Source organism: Phocoena sinus, chromosome 10 (genome assembly GCF_008692025.1).
Source record: "Phocoena sinus isolate mPhoSin1 chromosome 10, mPhoSin1.pri, whole genome shotgun sequence".
Lineage (NCBI taxonomy): Eukaryota > Metazoa > Chordata > Mammalia > Artiodactyla > Phocoenidae > Phocoena > Phocoena sinus.
In genome coordinates this window covers 25473914-25491582 of record NC_045772.1, presented here as the reverse complement: position 1 = coordinate 25491582, position 17669 = coordinate 25473914, and the positions used below count along the sequence as shown (strand labels likewise).

The 17669-nt window shown below is 41.6% G+C and overlaps 1 protein-coding gene across 2 annotated transcripts in view; it reads right to left on the bottom strand.

Annotated features, from left to right (window-relative positions):
• The window catches only part of NTN4 (netrin 4), a 107976-nt gene extending 96737 nt beyond the window's left edge, over positions 1 to 11239 (bottom strand). For both annotated transcript variants that reach the window (XM_032645227.1, XM_032645228.1), the window contains exons 1-2: positions 10674 to 11239; positions 7300 to 7829 (exon numbers count right to left, since the gene is read on the bottom strand). In XM_032645227.1, the coding sequence (XP_032501118.1) occupies positions 7300 to 7829; positions 10674 to 10728 (585 nt within the window). In that variant the 5' untranslated portion in view covers positions 10729 to 11239. The remainder of the gene's footprint in view (positions 1 to 7299; positions 7830 to 10673) is intronic.
• Between the last annotated feature and the right edge of the window lie 6430 nt (positions 11240 to 17669).

Here is a 17669-nt window from a genome sequence, read left to right as displayed (position 1 = left end):
TGCTCAGGCTAAAAACATGCTTACTTCTCTCTTTCTCTCATACCCTGCATCCAGCCTGTCAGCAAATGCTGTTGGCTTTTATCCATAAAACCGATCCAGAACTCAACAGCTTTTTACCATTTCCACTGCTACCTTCTGTCCAGGCACCATCAGATCTAGCCTGAATTACTGCAACAGCGTTCTAGCTGGTCTCCCTGCTTCCCCCTTTGGCCTTTCCTTAACACACAAACCAGAGAAATCCTATTAAAAATAAATTGATCATATTGCCCCTCTGCTCAAGACTCCACTGGTTTCCAGTATCATTCAGAGTAAAACTCAATGACTATAATAACTTATTGTCCAAACTGGGATCTCTTTGAGAGTGAAAGGGGATGCTACAAATAATGAACAGGATTTAAGTGATCTAGGTGTAAATTTGGGCCATCCTGGGCACCTATTTATCAGGCTCCACATAATCTCCCACACCTCCCCGTTATCCCTCTGACCTCTGACCTCACCTGTTATACTACACCTCAACCCCTCTGCTTCAGCACCAGCATCTTCACAGTCCTATCAGTAGGAGGCAGACTTCCTCAGGGCCTTTGCTCTTCCCCTAGACATGCCCATGACTCATTTCTGCTTCCCTTCAGGTCCTAATTTAAAAGTCACAGTGAGGCTTTCCCTGGGAGCTCTGTCTAAACATTTAAAACCCCCTTCCTACTTCCTAGCCCCCTTCCCTGCTTTTTTTTTTCTTTCTTAATTTACACTGATTATTGATACTATCTAACATTCCATATATTTTACTTACTTAACTTGTTTAGCACCTTCCATTTAGAATGTAATCTCAGGGGCGGCAGTTTTTGACTTTTTGCTGTGTGTCCGCAACTCCTAAAATAGTTGGCACATAGGAGACACTATATAAATATTTGTAAGAAGAATGAACGAATCATGACTAGTTTGAAAGGATACTTAGGAGTTGTGTAACATCCAACACAATTAGTAAACAGTATTATCATTTTACAGTTATTTTCATATAATTCAATTCAGCACCAGCCCCCTCACTGTCCTGAAGTATTCTCCAAATGTACTCTGGACATTCATGCCTTGTGGGGATCTGTGCTAGGTTCAGAGGTTGGGGGCCTGGGAGCCACAGAGTGAATACAAGGAGAGAGGAGACAAAGTTCCTCACGAAGTGACCACTGTAGGAATAGAAGAGATGGGGGACATGATGTTATAGTTACATGTGAGTAACCAGAGTGCATGGGAGTGCAGACCAGAGAGAGATTGCGTTCAGTGACTTTTCAGACAATTCTGATTACTGATCAGAAGCAACAACTTCCATATTCTCTGGCATGATTCATTTTCCTCATCTTCCAGAGCCCCCAACCTCTAATACTCCCATCCTGGTTTGTGTTCTCCGCTCCTTGGTAGGAAGTTACCTTGTATGCCCAGATATACCTGACCTCCAGGTGTCTGTTCCTCATTGGCCTTAATTTTTCAATATGAATCATCAGTTACTAACTCAGCATTTTGCAATCTGATCTCTCAAAGTTTCCAGAAAATTACAACCAAATACTGGCAAAGTTAAACCATCAAGTAGAACAGATACGAAGCAAGCAGATGCTAAACAGATTTTTTTAATAGCTAGAAAGAAGGTATTTGGTGGGGGGGTATTCACCCATTGAAATCAATAAGTCAGAGTTTATTGATTTAATTTCTGGGTTTGTTCGAATTTTTAATGTAGCTCTTTTGAATAATTTTATTTGATAACCATCCTGTGGGTTTTCCTTAAACTAAAGCCATTTTTTAAAATGTGCTGTTGTAAGTCTCTAGCCTCACCCCTACAGGAAGGGAGTAGCCCCAGGGTGTGGATAATTGAAACACTCTAAACAAATATAGACAACATTTTATTTTCAAAAAAGTTCAACAAAATTGTAGCTGAGAATATGCTTCAAAGCATAACATTAATAACTTAGAAGAATTACTTAAAGCGGTTACCAACTAGATAAAAAGTATTCCCCTTCCACCCAACACACAAATCAATCAAATAAAAAGTATGCTAAATGGTACTGAAGAATTGTAATACTCATTCCCATATAGTTTATTTTAAATGATCTTGGGTTACATTAAGTGCAAAGAATCTTTACTTGTTATTTTTCTATCTAATGTAAAAAAAATTAACTTTATTATGCAAAGTTCACAAACCCATATTACAAATTACCAATTAAACTGTAAGTTTTACAGTTTCATAATTACCAGAGCAATGTAGTTTTAGTTTTGTTTTGTTTTTAATTTTGGAGTTATAATAAAACCTAATCATATAAATAATTTTAAAGCAAGCTAATCATCCCAGCTCTGGCACAGCTTAGCTCATTACTTACTTACTCTGACCAAGTTACTCTGACTCACTAAGTCTCAGGTACTTTGTCTGTAAAATGGGGTCAATACTTGTACCCAACTAACAGGGTTCTTGTGAAAATAAGGGATGCAGAGGACTCTACAGAGTGCCTGGCAGATGGGAAAGCTTCAGTAGATAAGAGCTGCCACTATGACTCATGACTGATGCTGCTGAAAAAATAGGCATGAGCACATTCCAATGATTGAAGAAAACAAGTAGCTAACCAAAGAGTAGTGTTTAGAAAGCATTTCTACTCATGTATTACTTTGTTTTATCTTTTCAGTTTAAAAATCCTAAATATTGTCTAGGACATTATACATATAAATACCTGTAAAAACCTGATTAATTTATCATTTTCTGCACATCTGTGCCATACTGACTTTATCACAAGGTATTGAAATATAATCCTTTTCAATGGCCTAAAGAGACAAACAGATACTCAGATCTTGCAAAGTACATTATTTTCACAACATACTTGGGGAATTAATCATGCACTACCTCATATTATTTAATCAATCAGTCCATAAATTATCACATTTAATCTCTTACCCACTGGACTGTAAGGATTACGAAGGAAAGGGATGTATATCGTTTTTGTATCTTTCACACTGCACAGCTTGGTACAAAGGAATTTCAAACTAGTATAATGGAAACAGCACTGGGCTAGAAGTCAGGAAATACGAATTTCAGTTGAGTAATTGTAGACAAGTCACTTAACTCTCTTCAGGCTTCAGATTACTCATCAGTCATGTGCTTTTCCATCAATGACATTCAGGTTCCTTTTCAAATGCTCTCATTTTAAGAAACACTAGCAAGAGGGATTTTTACCAATGTTTGTCATTTTAATACACAACTTCATTTTTCCATATCAACAGCTTGAAAGAATGGGACCCTTAAGTACAGATTTTGTTCACTCATGAAAACTTGCCAGGAACTCAGAGTTCTTGTCACCGTCTGTTCCATCAAACACAAATCCTTCAACCTGTTTTAAAAACAGCAAGCCCTCCCCTGCCAGCATTCCCTATCCCCTACCCTGTTTTATTTTCTCCTTACTACCTATCACACTCTGGCATACTGTATATTTTACTTAGTTATTTGTTCTCTATTTCCCCCTTCCCCACCCCCATTCCCAGTACAATGCCAAGCACTACATCTGCCTGTGCCTTTTTAAAAAAAAAAAAATGGAGGTATATTTGAAAATTAAGAATTGCATGTATTTAAGGTGTACAATTTGATGATTTGATATACATAAATATTGTGAAATAACCACCACTTTCAGGTTAACATTTCCATCACCTCAGATAGTCACCACTTTTCGGTATGTGTGGTGAGAATACTCCAGATCCACCCTCCTAGCAAATTTCAAGTACACAATAAAGTATTGTTAACTATAGTCATACTGTTGTACATTAGATCTCCAGAACTTGTTCATCTTGCATAACTGAAACTTCGTACCCCTTGAACAACACCTTCCCCATCTGTGCCTTTTACCAGGATTTTGGGAGCACTTAATACCTCCACCCCAGCATTTCCCAAGTTGTGCTCTGAGGATCTCTAGAGTTCTGAAAGATAGTCATCGGAGTTCTGCAAAAAGAGGGTTGCATGGGCAAATAAGTTTGGGAATGTCCCATCCTATACTTCCCACTTGGAGACAGACGACACATAATGAGAATATTTATATACTTATAAATGTCTAATTTTGTTAAACCCAGTCAGGGTTTCCCAGTCTGGTTTTGCCATGGAAACTTTCATTCCCAGAACACCACTGACATCTCAGAGGACATTCCTCCTCAGGAGAAAGCCATCTGGCAAATTCTTTTTTACCTTCATGTCACATCCAAATGAATAGCAAATGTGAGAGAGTGAGCGAGGAGAAAGGCAGATATAGCTCTTTGCTAGCAATTCTTAGAGGTAATGGAGAGAGAACATGCTTTTATGAAACAAATACTACACTAAAAGTCAGAAGACTTGTGATTTAGTCCTAGCGCTGCCACATAACTAACTAACTGTATGTCGCTGGGCAAATCGCCCTACCTCTGAGCCTATCTCCTCTCCTGTAAAGGAGACACATTTTAGGATAACCATATCCTATTCTTTGAAACTGCTGACCAGTTTAGAAAGTTTCTGTGTAGTAGATTTGACTTGGATTTTAAAAGTATTTAAATTTAAAAATTATTCTTGGATTTAAAAAGTATTCTTCTGGGTGGATTTTTCGGGCCTATATTTTTAAAGTCCTTTTTCAGATGACTGGTGCCTTCCACTCTGAAGATGGACATATCTGATTTCTTAGACATGAAACTACAGGACTCTCTAGGGCCCTAAAAGCCCAAAGAAATATTTTAGAATGAATAATGGAAACAAATTAAGTCTGGGATATATTTATGTTAGTCTGAGTAGTAGGATAATACCTAGAGAAAGCCTGAGAAGTCTTATATAGAACGGAGGAAGATACAGGTCTATAGTATTATAAATAAGGAGTAAATGAAATTTGAGACTACTTATTTGATGCTAGATTAATTGGCTTATTTTTCTGATCACTCAGTTTTCAAAGAGAGTGATTGAGGATACAGGGTTGTACTGAAAAATTAATTTGTAGCTCAGCACTAATTTATATTCCAAAGCAACATGCGAGAGGTAGATAATAATCATTTCCTAGGGGGCTTCTCTGGTCCTTACCTTCGAGGAAGACTCTCTTCTACTCTCTAACTCAGGAGGGGAAGATTCATTCTCAAACCTGTCTCTGAAGGGAAGAAATTCTATGACGGTTTAATGTACACTTGCAAATAATGCTCTAGAGAGAACTAGGTGGCCCTTGATGTTTTTCTTGCCGTTGAGATATGTCTGCTGAAATAACAACTACAGTAAAAAAAGATTTTTTTAACTGGATATAAAAGGTGACTGCACATTGAAAGATCTACCTAACGTAAATTTTAGTCTATGCTTGAAATTTGATGTCAGCATTAATGACAATAAGTAGTCTGGCTTTAAAGAAGACAAGATTTTGCTCTGCTATAGGTTAAATAAATGTTCCTTTAGTCATCTCTAAGTAATTGCTGGGCCATTGTAATACATTCAATATGATATTTGCTAAGCAAGCATGCCTGCCATCTGGTTACTGAAACTCTATTTTTGCTACTTCATAGGTACACATGGCCCAGTAGCACTGAGATGCAGGGAACTGATAGGAGCCTGTGGATGATTCCAAAGCAATTTGAGAGTTCAAGCCATTCACTTGTTTGCAACACAAAGTGTTCTCCACGGAAGAAAACAATGAGTCTAACTTATCTGTCTCTTTCCTGTCCTGGTATCTTTAAAAATGTCCATCGTGACAGGGTGCATGCAGGTTTACAATATTAAGCCAACTTTAGAGAAGAATGGAAAGAAGACTAAGAATGGAAAATAGTCTGTGTGCTGCTTGTACCACATCCTGCTCGGCTCTGGTGCCAGCAACTCTGTTCCTGGTCTGGGGAGTGTCCACAGAAGAAGAAGTAGCTGGGTAACATGGCAAAAGTCCATATGGGTCTGTGGTAGGAGGGAGAAGAAGTTTCCAAACCAGTCCTTCCATCAAGTCCCTGGCAAGCACCCCTGTCCCCCAAACCAAAGACAGAATTAGCAGCACTGAGTACAATGCCTGACACATATAGTAGGGGCTCAATGAATGTTTACTAAATATAATCATCTGGGAAGCCTGTGAATAGTAATATAAATGACTGCTAGAAGAATGATTATGTTAGTCTCTGAAGCCATTGTAATACATGCACTGGATATATGCTTAACACCTGGTCCAGGCTTTCTCGACTTTGACACTATTGACATTCTGAGCTAGTAATTCTTTGTTGGGAACAGGAGTGGGAGGGATGCTATCTTGCCCACTGTAGGAGGCTTAGTGGCATCCCCGGCCTCCATCCACTAGATGCCAACAGTGTCCCTCTCCCCAGCAAAAATGTCCCCCTCGTGATGGGGGGTAACAAAATCACTCCTTGTTGAGAACCACTTATCTACTCTGTGTGTTTGTGTCATGTACTAGAATTAGAAATATTGTACTCTCTCTTCTCTTTTTTTCTGCATTGATATTTCTTGATCTACACGTTGAAGGTATTTTATTCTTTTAAGCTGCTTTCTCTCAATTGCCTCTAAATTCCATGTTTTCACATATCTCAGTGGGGGAGGGCTTTCTAGGTACATCTGTACAAGTTAAAAAAGACATGTTTCCCCCTTAGGAGAGGGGAAATATGAAACAAAGGGTAAACATCCCATACAGAAATTGGACTAGTAGCTAAGGAGGCTGTTTTGCAGAATGATATTGAGATGGTCTTGCGCCCAGGATAGACCCCAGACTCTAAGCTGCACTGATGTGTGTGTGTGTCCAAAAAGAGTTTCTGCATCTTAAAAGAAACTACCTTCATTTGTTTGCAATGCACTCTTGCAATCTTACCAGTAAAACTCCTCTGTTATATAAAAGTATCCTGACAAACATATATTTTTCTCCCTTGGTTTTGTTTTTATTTACTTCCTATTTATGCTAACAGTTGCAGGAAGATACCAGCGTGGGCTCCAGGAACAGGCTGTCTCAGTAACTCTTGCCTCTTCAGAAGCACAGTAATCAGTCCTGCTAACTGAAGGAATCAGTAGCCTTTTAAACCTCTAAGGTAAAATGATAATGTTGCATATTTCCTCTTTCTTAAAATGAAAAATATTAAAATCTTAGAAATCTGACTTAAACCTAGCCAGTGGGCAACCTGCTTGAAAATGACTACACATCCATGTCTAAGGGTGAGAAATAATTTATGACAAATAAAGCTCATGAAAAATTCTAATTTCACTCAAGTTGCTACAAGTATACCTTCATGCTTTAAAAAAAATGTGGGCTGGTAACATTTTTCTACCTTACTTACAGTGTAGAGTTAAACATGGGCCCTTACCTCTCCTCCAGTGCACGGGAAAGGATTGGAGTATCTAGAAGTGCAAATAGCTCCCTTCTTGACAACATCATCTTCCAGGCCAAATGTAGCCGGGCAGTTAGTTGCAAAGTACTTGTAAGGCTTCCATGTTTTCCCAAAGTCCTGGGACCGGTCCAGCACCATGGCTGCCGGCCTAGGGGACTTGAACACCATAATCAGATGAGTGAAGTAGAATTCAGCTTCCAGGTCTAACTGGATCTTTTCTCTGTGCACATCCTCAGCAGACTGCCACCACGTGCGAGGAAACCTGAAGGATGAGTCTGCCATGGCAGCTGGCAGGTGAGCCAGGTGAGGCTGGGCAGCACTGCATTTGTCACATTTGGGCTGCTGACAAGTCAGATCAGTGTTCTCACTATAGAAGCAGTACAGTTCAGTGGCGTTCTGACCACAGGTGGTGTCTGCCCAGAGTTTTCTTCCTAAAGCCAAATTTCCCATGCGAGGGTTACAGGCTTTTTCACAGCGGGAACTCAGTCCAGCCACTCCACTCAGTCCTAGAGATGGGAGAGCATATGTTATTCAAGACAAACCCATCTGGAAACCTCTTTTGTCCACCTAGTCCATCTTCAACAGTCGAGTTATCCCCATATTGCCCCAAGGCTTTCGGTAAAGAGGAAATGCTACCGAATTTCAGCATGAATACTGCTCTGCATTTATACTGTTTGCATATGCAAGTGTGTGAATGTGCATGTGTGTGTGTGAGTGTGTGCCTGCGTGCCCGTTTCATGTAAAATTCCCATAGAAGAAAATAAAATTACTTTGGGTAAAGGGCAAGAGGAAGGAAAGTGGAAACATTGGATAAAGATAATGGGACTGCTTTCTAACAGTCTCTATTTTTGAAATACACTCATTTGCTTTTGAAGTCATGACATAAATAATACCCAAAAACCAACAATGTTTTTAAGATCACTCAATTTAGTCTTTCAAATATAATTTGAGTCTTTAGCATTATCTAACATGTTTATGAGAATGCATTAAGGAGGAAATGTAGAATTCTACTATATTTTTAAGACGAAAACATGAAAGGACCAATTCCCTAAGAAAATCAATATGAGGTATTGGTATACAATGGGATCTCATTTAGGGATACAAAGCTAGAGACCACTGGAGCCAAGATGTGCAATATCTATTTTTAATATTAAGTAAATGTAAGTAAGAAAAAACCCTCTAAACTGCCAAATGACAGAAGAGCTTATTTGACACACTCTCTGCCTCTTGAGTGCTTCTACCTGTGACAGGTTCTACAGTAGTTACCTGTTTGCTTAACAGGAGAATGTTTACAGTCTGGCAGCCACTAACAGGACCTTTAAACATAATCTGTGAACTAAAACACCTTCCTAAAGAAACATGCGCTTCCACCCAAACAAAGGTCCAACAGACTTTAATGTTTCAAAATTACTTAAAATGATAAACATTATACACCTACTAACATCCTGACTACATAATATAATCCTTAATTTGGGCTTGTCATTTTAATTATGAATACCTGAAGCAAAATTATCTATTTTAAAAGTTAAAACAGAGAGGGAAAAAAAAGGAAAAAGAAGTCAAACCGCAAATTCCGGCTAATTGAACGTTTCTGCTTCTTAAGAGGGAGCATCTCTGAATTGTTATCACTATACTGTTGGAGAAGCCAAATGACAGCTTAGACCAAAAGAGAGACATTTCACACGCTCAACTGACGATCACGAGCCTCACGAGCCTTATGGTTCTTTGCAACCATAAGAAAGGGCTTCCTTAGGCATATTTTTTAAATGTCAAATTCAAGTGTGCATTATGCCTGGACTCTGTTTGCCACTTTTCTGATTAGCTGGGGCAACAGTTGCTTGTGGCCAGGATCACCCAAACACACAGTGTGCTATGACTCACCTGTAAAGCATTTCAGGGAAAATCATATACTGCCCGTACAAGTGTTTTTGACTTGAAACACTTGCCTTGTGATATTTATTTACAACCTCTTGATTGCTTGCATGTTTTTGCCATAACACGGTTTGAAAAAGAAAAGGTTTATTAAAGTTCACCTTGTGGCTGGGGGAGCATGCATAACAGCATGCAGGGGTGCATAAGTAGCAAGAATTAAAGTAAAAGCTTAGAATTTAAAGGCTCCTTGGGAAAAGTACTGAATAATTTTAGATGTCCCCACCCCAAACTAGGAAGAAATCCAGAAAAGACTGGAGCCAGATAAATAATCGGTGGACACAATACTTAGAGATCCCTAAAGAAGTGACCATCCAAGTATAGCAAGGATGCTCCTAAGAGTCCGACGCGTATGGGATGCAGACTCTAAAGCCTGGCTTTTACTTCATGCTAGCGTCTCTGGGGGCTGAGTGGATGAAACCGAAGGGAAGGGAGAAGTGTGCCAATGCTCTCTCTCCACCAGTCCGTCCCTCCAGCCCACACTCCCCTTTCTGGAGCAAGCGAGATGCGTTTGAGAGACCAAGTGGCCAAAGAGTCCCTCACTTTCTTTCCCCCTTACACCGTGAACCGCACTTACGCCTAGCCGGAAACCAGGTGACCTGCAAGAGGAGGGAGAGGAGCAAAAGGGGTTCCCAAATTTAGAAACGGCAAGCTAGGAACGGGTGGCCAAGGGCAACCCAAGGCAGCCGGGATGGGAGTGGGAGGGAGAGCGCATCTGACGACGCCTCTACCGGTCGTCCAGTTACCGAGACAGGAAGCAGACCCGCCTCCGACCTCCCGCGGAGTCTCGGCCAGGGTACCAATTCCCCAAGGGCGGCAGGCCCGCTCCGTGCAACCCGGGGCGATCACTACCTATCGTCCCAGCCCGGGGTCTCACTGAGTTCTAGCCACTGCCCAGGGAGAGGCCACTCACCCCGCCCCAGGTGTCCCTACCTGGCTCCCTAGTACCCAGCATGAGGTCGGGGACAACGGCGATCGCTCTCAACAAGAGAGCGGCCCCGGCCCACGCGCGCCCAGGGTCGCCGGGCCACCCCTCCCCATCATTCCTCAGGCCATGAAGTGCCGGGGGATGGCGAGCTTGGTCCTTTGTTCCCTCACAAAATGGAAAGGCAGTTTTTTACAAGTCCAAACCGAGAAAAAAACCAAGGTCGCGCTGTTTCCGGCAGGGCGCACCCAGGATATCGGGTTATCCAAAGGCATGTGTATCGCCGTTGCAAAAAAAAAAAAAAAAAAAAAAAAAATCAGTAGTATTTTAAACTGCTGAGACCCGGGGAAAGGAGGCGGAACATGGCCACTCATTTCATCCTTGGGAGCTGAGCTCTGCGCTCTCAACCTGCACTCGCCTGCACCCCCGAGTTCCGAGGTGGGGCACACAAGGGGCGAAGGAAGGAGGTTGGGGGCCCGGCAGCGTCACCACCCACCTGCGGCCACCGCGGAGCAGCCCCAGAGCAGCAGCAGCCGCGCGCAGCTCCCCATGGCCGGGAGGAGCCGGGAGGACCCGGGCCGGGCGGGTGCGGGAGGGAGTCGAGCCCTCGCGGCCGCGGGATGAAGCGCCAGCAGTCCTCGGGAGGAACCGGGCTCTTTATTTCTTCCTCCTCCTAGGGCGCCAGGCTCGGTCAGTGGGCGCCGGGGGCGGGGAGCTGCGGGCTGGGGCCGCGCCGGGCGGTGGGGTGACCCTCGCGCACCGGCCTGGAGGGGCGCGGGCACCTCGGGGGCGGCGGGAGCCCCGGCACCATAGCCCGCCTGGCCACGCTGCCCCGCGGAGCGGTCCTGCGGGCTCCTCCGCCGCTAGCCCGGGGCTCGGCGCCCGCAGCAGACGCTGAACTTTGCGAGACCTTTCACTTCCCGGCCGCCGCCGCCGCCGCCGCCACCGCCTCCTGGGCGTCCTCCTCCGCTTTTACCACGTCCTCTTGCTGTTGGGTCTCGGTCCCGTCCTTCTCCATGGGCAGTTCCATGGGATGCATTTTTATTGCACCGACACCGCGGCGCTCCGGTGCCAGCCCTCCTCCCCTCGCACCTCCACCCCTTCCTCCCGCCCGCCCCCCGCGCTCGCTTGACAGCCCGGGCGCAGTAGCCCTCGCGGTCGGGTCGCCGCCGCCGCACGGGGAGGGATCCTCTCGCCCGACCAGCCGCCCCCGCTGCCTCGCTGCCAGCTCCACCCGCCCGCCTCAGCCCCCGCGCGCGTCCGTCACCTCGCACCCCAGCTTCTCTCGTGCCCCTCCCGTCTCTTGCCCTGCATCTCCCTGTGTGACCCCCCTGGTGCCCTCCAGCACCCACAGGCCTCCTCTGGAAGCAGTCTCCCACCTTCTCCCGGAACATTCCAGAGAGCAGTTGACTCCCTCTTGATCAGGTCAGGGCATGCCAAGGGGCTTAAAAAACCGCGAAACAGGCTAGCTCCTACTTCCTACATCCCCCAACAAAAACAAGCCCTCCTCTTCTCCCGCCACCCCTTCTCCCAGAGTCTAACGAGCCAGGGATGGAACCCCTGATCCAGTCCGGGGTCAAGGGCAAGGGAGAGCTCATTAACTGCTAAGTGGCATTCGCCGCTTCTCTGCTGACTTTCGGGGGGTGGGGGAGGGCATCTTGGCTAAACAATCAATGCTTACTTTATCCGAGGTGTATCCGTTTTGATGTAAAACGTGTTCCCAAATTCAAACTCAAGGTGCTAAAAGAAAAGGGTCATAGGATTAGCTAGTACCCAGTTTAAGAACATCCTTGTCTAGGGGCAGGGGCACGACAAAGACAACCTCTTTGGTCCTTCCAAGCACTCTCTCTCCAGTTGTGCTGCGAAACAATAATGTTGTGTAATAACGTATGGGGAACAATTTAGTAGCGACGGCAAGCAGCTAATTGTGGATAGGATTGCTCAGGGCTGCTGCTTATGGAAGACGATTACACAGCCCTTGAGTCTGGGACTTTTGCAAGTTCTGTGAAGATATAATTCTACGTACACATCCAGGGAAATTGGTTAAAGTAGAAAGCAATTTTTTATTGCAGTGTTCATTTTGTGCCTTTATATATTTTTCAGAAAAGTATCTACTTTACAGATACCATTCAGTTGTGTGTGTTACTGATGACGACAGTTCAGAGCTCTGGGGCATATGTGGATATTATTTATGACTCAGCTGGGGACACGTAAGAAGTTTATATCTCCCAGGAGGGACTGGGGGCAAGGTCAGCATCATCTATTTGGGAGACATTAAAATTATTCTGGCCAACGCTGGGAAGTGGCAAAAGGTGTGGAACAGCAATTTATGTAACACTTTAGAAAATAAACCCTTTGAATTTTTCAAATATTGGTAGTGTTAGGGCTTTCTTCATATCTTATAGACATGTTCCCGATGAAGTCAGTGAAACACATCCCCAAATTATTCTTCTTACCAAATAAATGATAGGAAATTATAACAACCAAAGGCTCTAAGCACCAATATTAACCTAATTAACAAAGCAAATCTTAAAAAAAAAGAAAGAAAATGCACTTTTATGATTAACTTCTGATTCTACTATATTGAGGCAGAACTACTCCATTTCTCATTACAAGTGTTAGGGGCATAATATCTGCACCAATCCTGCCTTGATAATATACTTCCTTTATTGCTCTGTAACTGGTTCCTGTTTCCTTTAACAAGAGAGTAAATGCCTTAATGGTCAAGCAGTCTTTTATACTTAGTCTATATAAAACATTATTATGTTTTTCTTTTATTCTTAACTGAGAACACCTGCTAGATATATAGTAAATTTTCATTAAATGTTTTTGACTGAGTAATGTTAAAACTATTACTATATACTAAGAGCAGGGATTAAGAAGAAAACCAGTGAAATCAGAATGATTCTCCATATTCTAAAGAAATCTGTATGTTTATACCAAGATGAAGCAGCTCAGGAGAGAAGTAATTAGCATTCTAATAAAGTTCATTTGGTTGTATAGTCTAATTTAGTTATAAATTTTATTTTCATTTAAAATTTTGTTTTTCTTTTTTTCTATTTTCATTTTGAAGAAACTATACAGGAAAAGTTTACCTACCTAAGGAAAATCTTGCTCAGTGATCAGAGTATATTGCCTATGATTAAGTGTTTTTGAAAATTTTAGTAATGAGTTTAGAATTTTTTTAAAAAATTATGAATTAGTAGGAAGCTTAGCATGGAATTTTGATAACCAGTTTTCAGAAGCCACATAATTGACAAATCTAGACTACTCCTGAGAACTTGAAAGAAAGATAAAAGGGCCTTTAAGAACTAAAATAGATGGCAAAAAGTCCATGCACCAAAGACCTTATTCACAGGAGAGCTCTTTAGGTCTTCACTTAATTATTCATGCAATGTTAATAAGTTTGGTTATGCTGTTATCCTAGACCATAGCATATTAGAAGTAACAAAGTAGAATGAAGCGGAATCCTGTTAAAACAAGGAATAAGTTGCAAAGTGGTAAGAAAAAAGTAGCCATAAGGACCAAAAACCCCACGGCCATCTGAAGACTTTTAGTTTAGAGGCAAAGCACCAAAAGGCTGCAAAGGTATCACTCGAGTATAACTTAGTACAGTAAATGAGGTTTCTAATGGATCATGGGATTATTTTAGCATCAAAAGGAACCTTAGGGTCTTTGAGGCCAACTTCTTACCCCATCATGAATTCTCTCCACAAAATCTCTGTCCAATGGTCATCCAGTTTCTGTTCTAGAAATCTCAGTAAACAAAAGCAGCCCTTTTCATTTTTGGTACTATTTTGTTTAACTGTGACGTCTTTCTTCTTAAAATTCTACCTATGTTTATAGTTTAGTTGTCTGCAACAATACAGAATAGGTCCAATCTCTTTTCTAATAGGTATTTGAAAATTTGAAGTCAAGTTTTATTTCTCCTCCTAACTATTCTCTTCTTCAAGTGTTTAATTGCCCATGTAGCATGATTTCCAAACCTTTAACTATCTTATCCACCCCTTTTCAGATATACTACAGTTTGTCAATGTTGCTTTTATACTGTGCATCTAGAACTCAACTCCAGGTTTGTCTGAATCGGTGTAGAATAAAACTGAACTAGTAGTTCCTTTAACTTAGGTCTAGGGCTTATATTTCATTAGCCTAAAAATGTATTAGAAGCTTTATGATGTCAGCTGATATTATGCTTGACGCAAACTAAAATCCCCTTTTTATATACTGCTGTCTTAAAGAGTCATTAATAAAACATAAAACATGTTTTGTTTAACCAGAAGGAAAGAGTTCCACTAAAATACACTGCAGATAGCAAGCATTCAATAAATATTAAGGAAAAAAAGCAACAAATTCAAATTGCTAAATTTGAAAAATGGTTAAATTCTTAAAAGGAAACTGTTACTCCTGAATAGGATAAGTATCTATTTTCTGAAAAAATCATCACTTCTATGGAAAATTTGATTCAATAACACAGTATACATTGGTATTACTATACATTTCCAAGGAAAGGAGGGACTTTGAAATAGTGATATTTTTAGTATACCTACTATCTTTCCTCCATGGAACTATAAACAGTATCTCATTTATCCTGGAAGCATCAATGTGTGGGAAGGAGCAGGTATAATTTTGCACATTTTCAGAGAGAGAAAATGATGTGAAAGATATAAATGCCAAATTAAGATCATCCAGTAAATATACACCAGAGATAGGACATGGGTTTCCAGATTTGTTTGTTTGTTTCAATCATTGCTTATCCATCAATTTTCCATGAGTACAATCTTCTCTTTTTGAACTAGAAGACTTTTAGGAGACAATTGTTTCCATTGAAATAATCCTATATTTTGTTTTCTACCTGGTCTATGCCCTTCAAATGCCCTTTAAAAACACCGTCCTGGGAATTTCCTTAAGCTTTAATCTAAGCCTTCTGCCACTGGCACTGTGTTTCTTATTTCATCTGCTTCCTGGCTACAGCTGCTCATTCCTAGGAAGGGAGTAAGAGCCTTTCAAAACACATGTGCTCTTCCAGGAAGGTAAGCAGTACTTTCCTTAAAAAAAAAAAAAAAAAATGCACACATGTTCTCTCATGTTCAAATTAATTATATGGAGTCTAGAAAGTTCAAATAAACAAGAACAGTTCTGTTGTTGTTACAGAGATAACTACTCTGGACAACACTGTATTGGCACAAATTTTAAACATTTTCTCTTCAAAATAGCTCTTAGCTAAAACTTTCTATACATATTTCTGTTTCTGACATTAATGAAAAGATGCTCAGAGACAAATAACTACTTTTTTAAACGTAGGGAAATAGATAAAGAAACAGCTACCAAAGGCCTCATGAGGATGAAAGAACAGTAAGCAATATGGGTAATTTCTCTTATTTATATCTTTTATATAGCAGTATAGTAATTAGGAGCATGGACAATGGGGTCTGACTCCCCAGATTTTAAGCCTGTCTCTGCCACCTGCTAGCTGTGTGAGTGTGGGCAAGTTATTTAACCTCTTGGTGCAACCATTTCCTTATTTGCTGTATGGAAATAATAACAGTATCTAATTAATAAGGTTATTATGAATATTAAATGAGTTTATATTTATGAAATGGTAGAAAAGAGCAAGACACATTGGAAGCACTTTAAGTTTTGTTAAATACATAATATAGTAAACTACAAATCCATCAAGTACATACAATCCCTTTTGACCTGCCCTAGAATTCCATCTTCAAGTTATATATGGATATTTAATAGGCAGAAATGAAATTGTTGCCCTGGCTTAATTTTTTTTTTTTTTTTTTTTGCAGTACGTGGGCCTCTCACTGTCGTGGCCTCTCCCGTTGCGGAGCACAGGCTCCGGACGCGCAGGCTCAACGGCCATGGCTCACGGGGCCAGCCGCTCCGTGGCATGTGGGATCTTCCCAGACCGGGTCACGAACCCGTGTGCCCTGCATCGGCAGGCGGACTCTCAACCACTGCGCCACCAGGGAAGCCCGCCCTGGCTTAATTTTAAGTGCTGTTTTAGCTGTGTAAAAGGCATTGCACAGGAGATGAAAGTATGAAGCAACAAATCTTTTTTAACTAGAGGGAAAGAGGGATTGGCACTGATGGAGCAGCTGCAGTTTACCAGGCACAATGTTGAATACTTCGTAATTCTCACAGCAACTTTATATGGTTAGGTTGTCAACCACTTGATGAGAAAACTGAAGCTCAGAGAAGTTAAATATCTGAGCCAAGTTCAAACAGCTAAGTAAACTGACAATGCAGGATTTGAACCCCCAGTGTGTCTGACTTTAAGCACAGTATTCTTTCCGTTTCCTCTTTCAAGAGAGGTGGCATAACAAGGCAGTTAAAGTGTGTGAGACTAGATTGCCAATTTCCTCATTGGTAAAAACACTCATAGAATATTTTCTACCTTAACAATTACCGTTGAACCCACTGAGCCATGGATTTAACTACCACCTACCTTGTTTACTCCCTAACGTCACTCGTGGGCCTCAGCACTGTCAATGGACACCTCCACTTAGACATCTCAAATTCAACACATTTAAAACTAAACTCACTATCTTTCTCCCCTAGCAGGTTACTCCTCCTGTGTTTCCTATCTTAGTAGAAGGTCACAACTATCCATCTACTGGATCAACACAAATGAGTAGTATTTTCCAAACTTCTGCAGAATACTCATGCACCGTGAGATACACTAAGTGTTCTGAGGAAAAACAGTTCTGTTGTCAAATGATATCAATATTAGGTTAAACAAAATTAAATAGGACTTAGCACCTTTCGTATGCTAAGTTCATTGCCAATCTTTAAGAAATGGACATAACATTATATTACATAGGATTGCATTCAGTTGCGTGGACTCAACTCACTAGCTTAACCAAATTGAGACTGATTTTCTTCCCATGACAGGAAGTCAGGAGGTAGACAGTCCAGAACAAGTGCAGCTGCTCAAGGAAGTCATCAGGACTTGCGTGGCTTTCTTCCTCATGGTTGCAAGATGGCTATTCCACCTCCAGGACTTGTATCCCCCTTCTAGGCAAGAGAAATGGAACAGAGAAAAGGAAAAAGGATGTACGCCATCTGAGTCTTAAAAAGCTTCCCCAGCAGCCCCACCCACCTGCTTATATCTAATTTCCTGAACTGGGTTATGTGGCCTTTCCAGACCCTGAGGAAGTCTGAAGAGGTGAATATTTTAACTGGGCACATTGCCACCCTTAAAAAATCAGGCTTCTTCTATTAGAAGGAAGAGGAGATTGAATGTCAAGTAGACATACTGTGTATGTCATCAAATTGTTAGTAATATTTCACTAGTGTATCTGGCCCAAGCACCTATTAACATATTTCATGGCTCCACATCGTTGACAGATGGAATTCATGCTGCTTGGCACCCAAACCTGCTGTGATGTACCAGTTCCTGCCACAGGGTCTCTGGCTCCACCCAGAGTGAACTTCCTGCAGTCTCTGAGTGGGTAATGGGCTTCATGCCTCTTGTTCTGCGTGC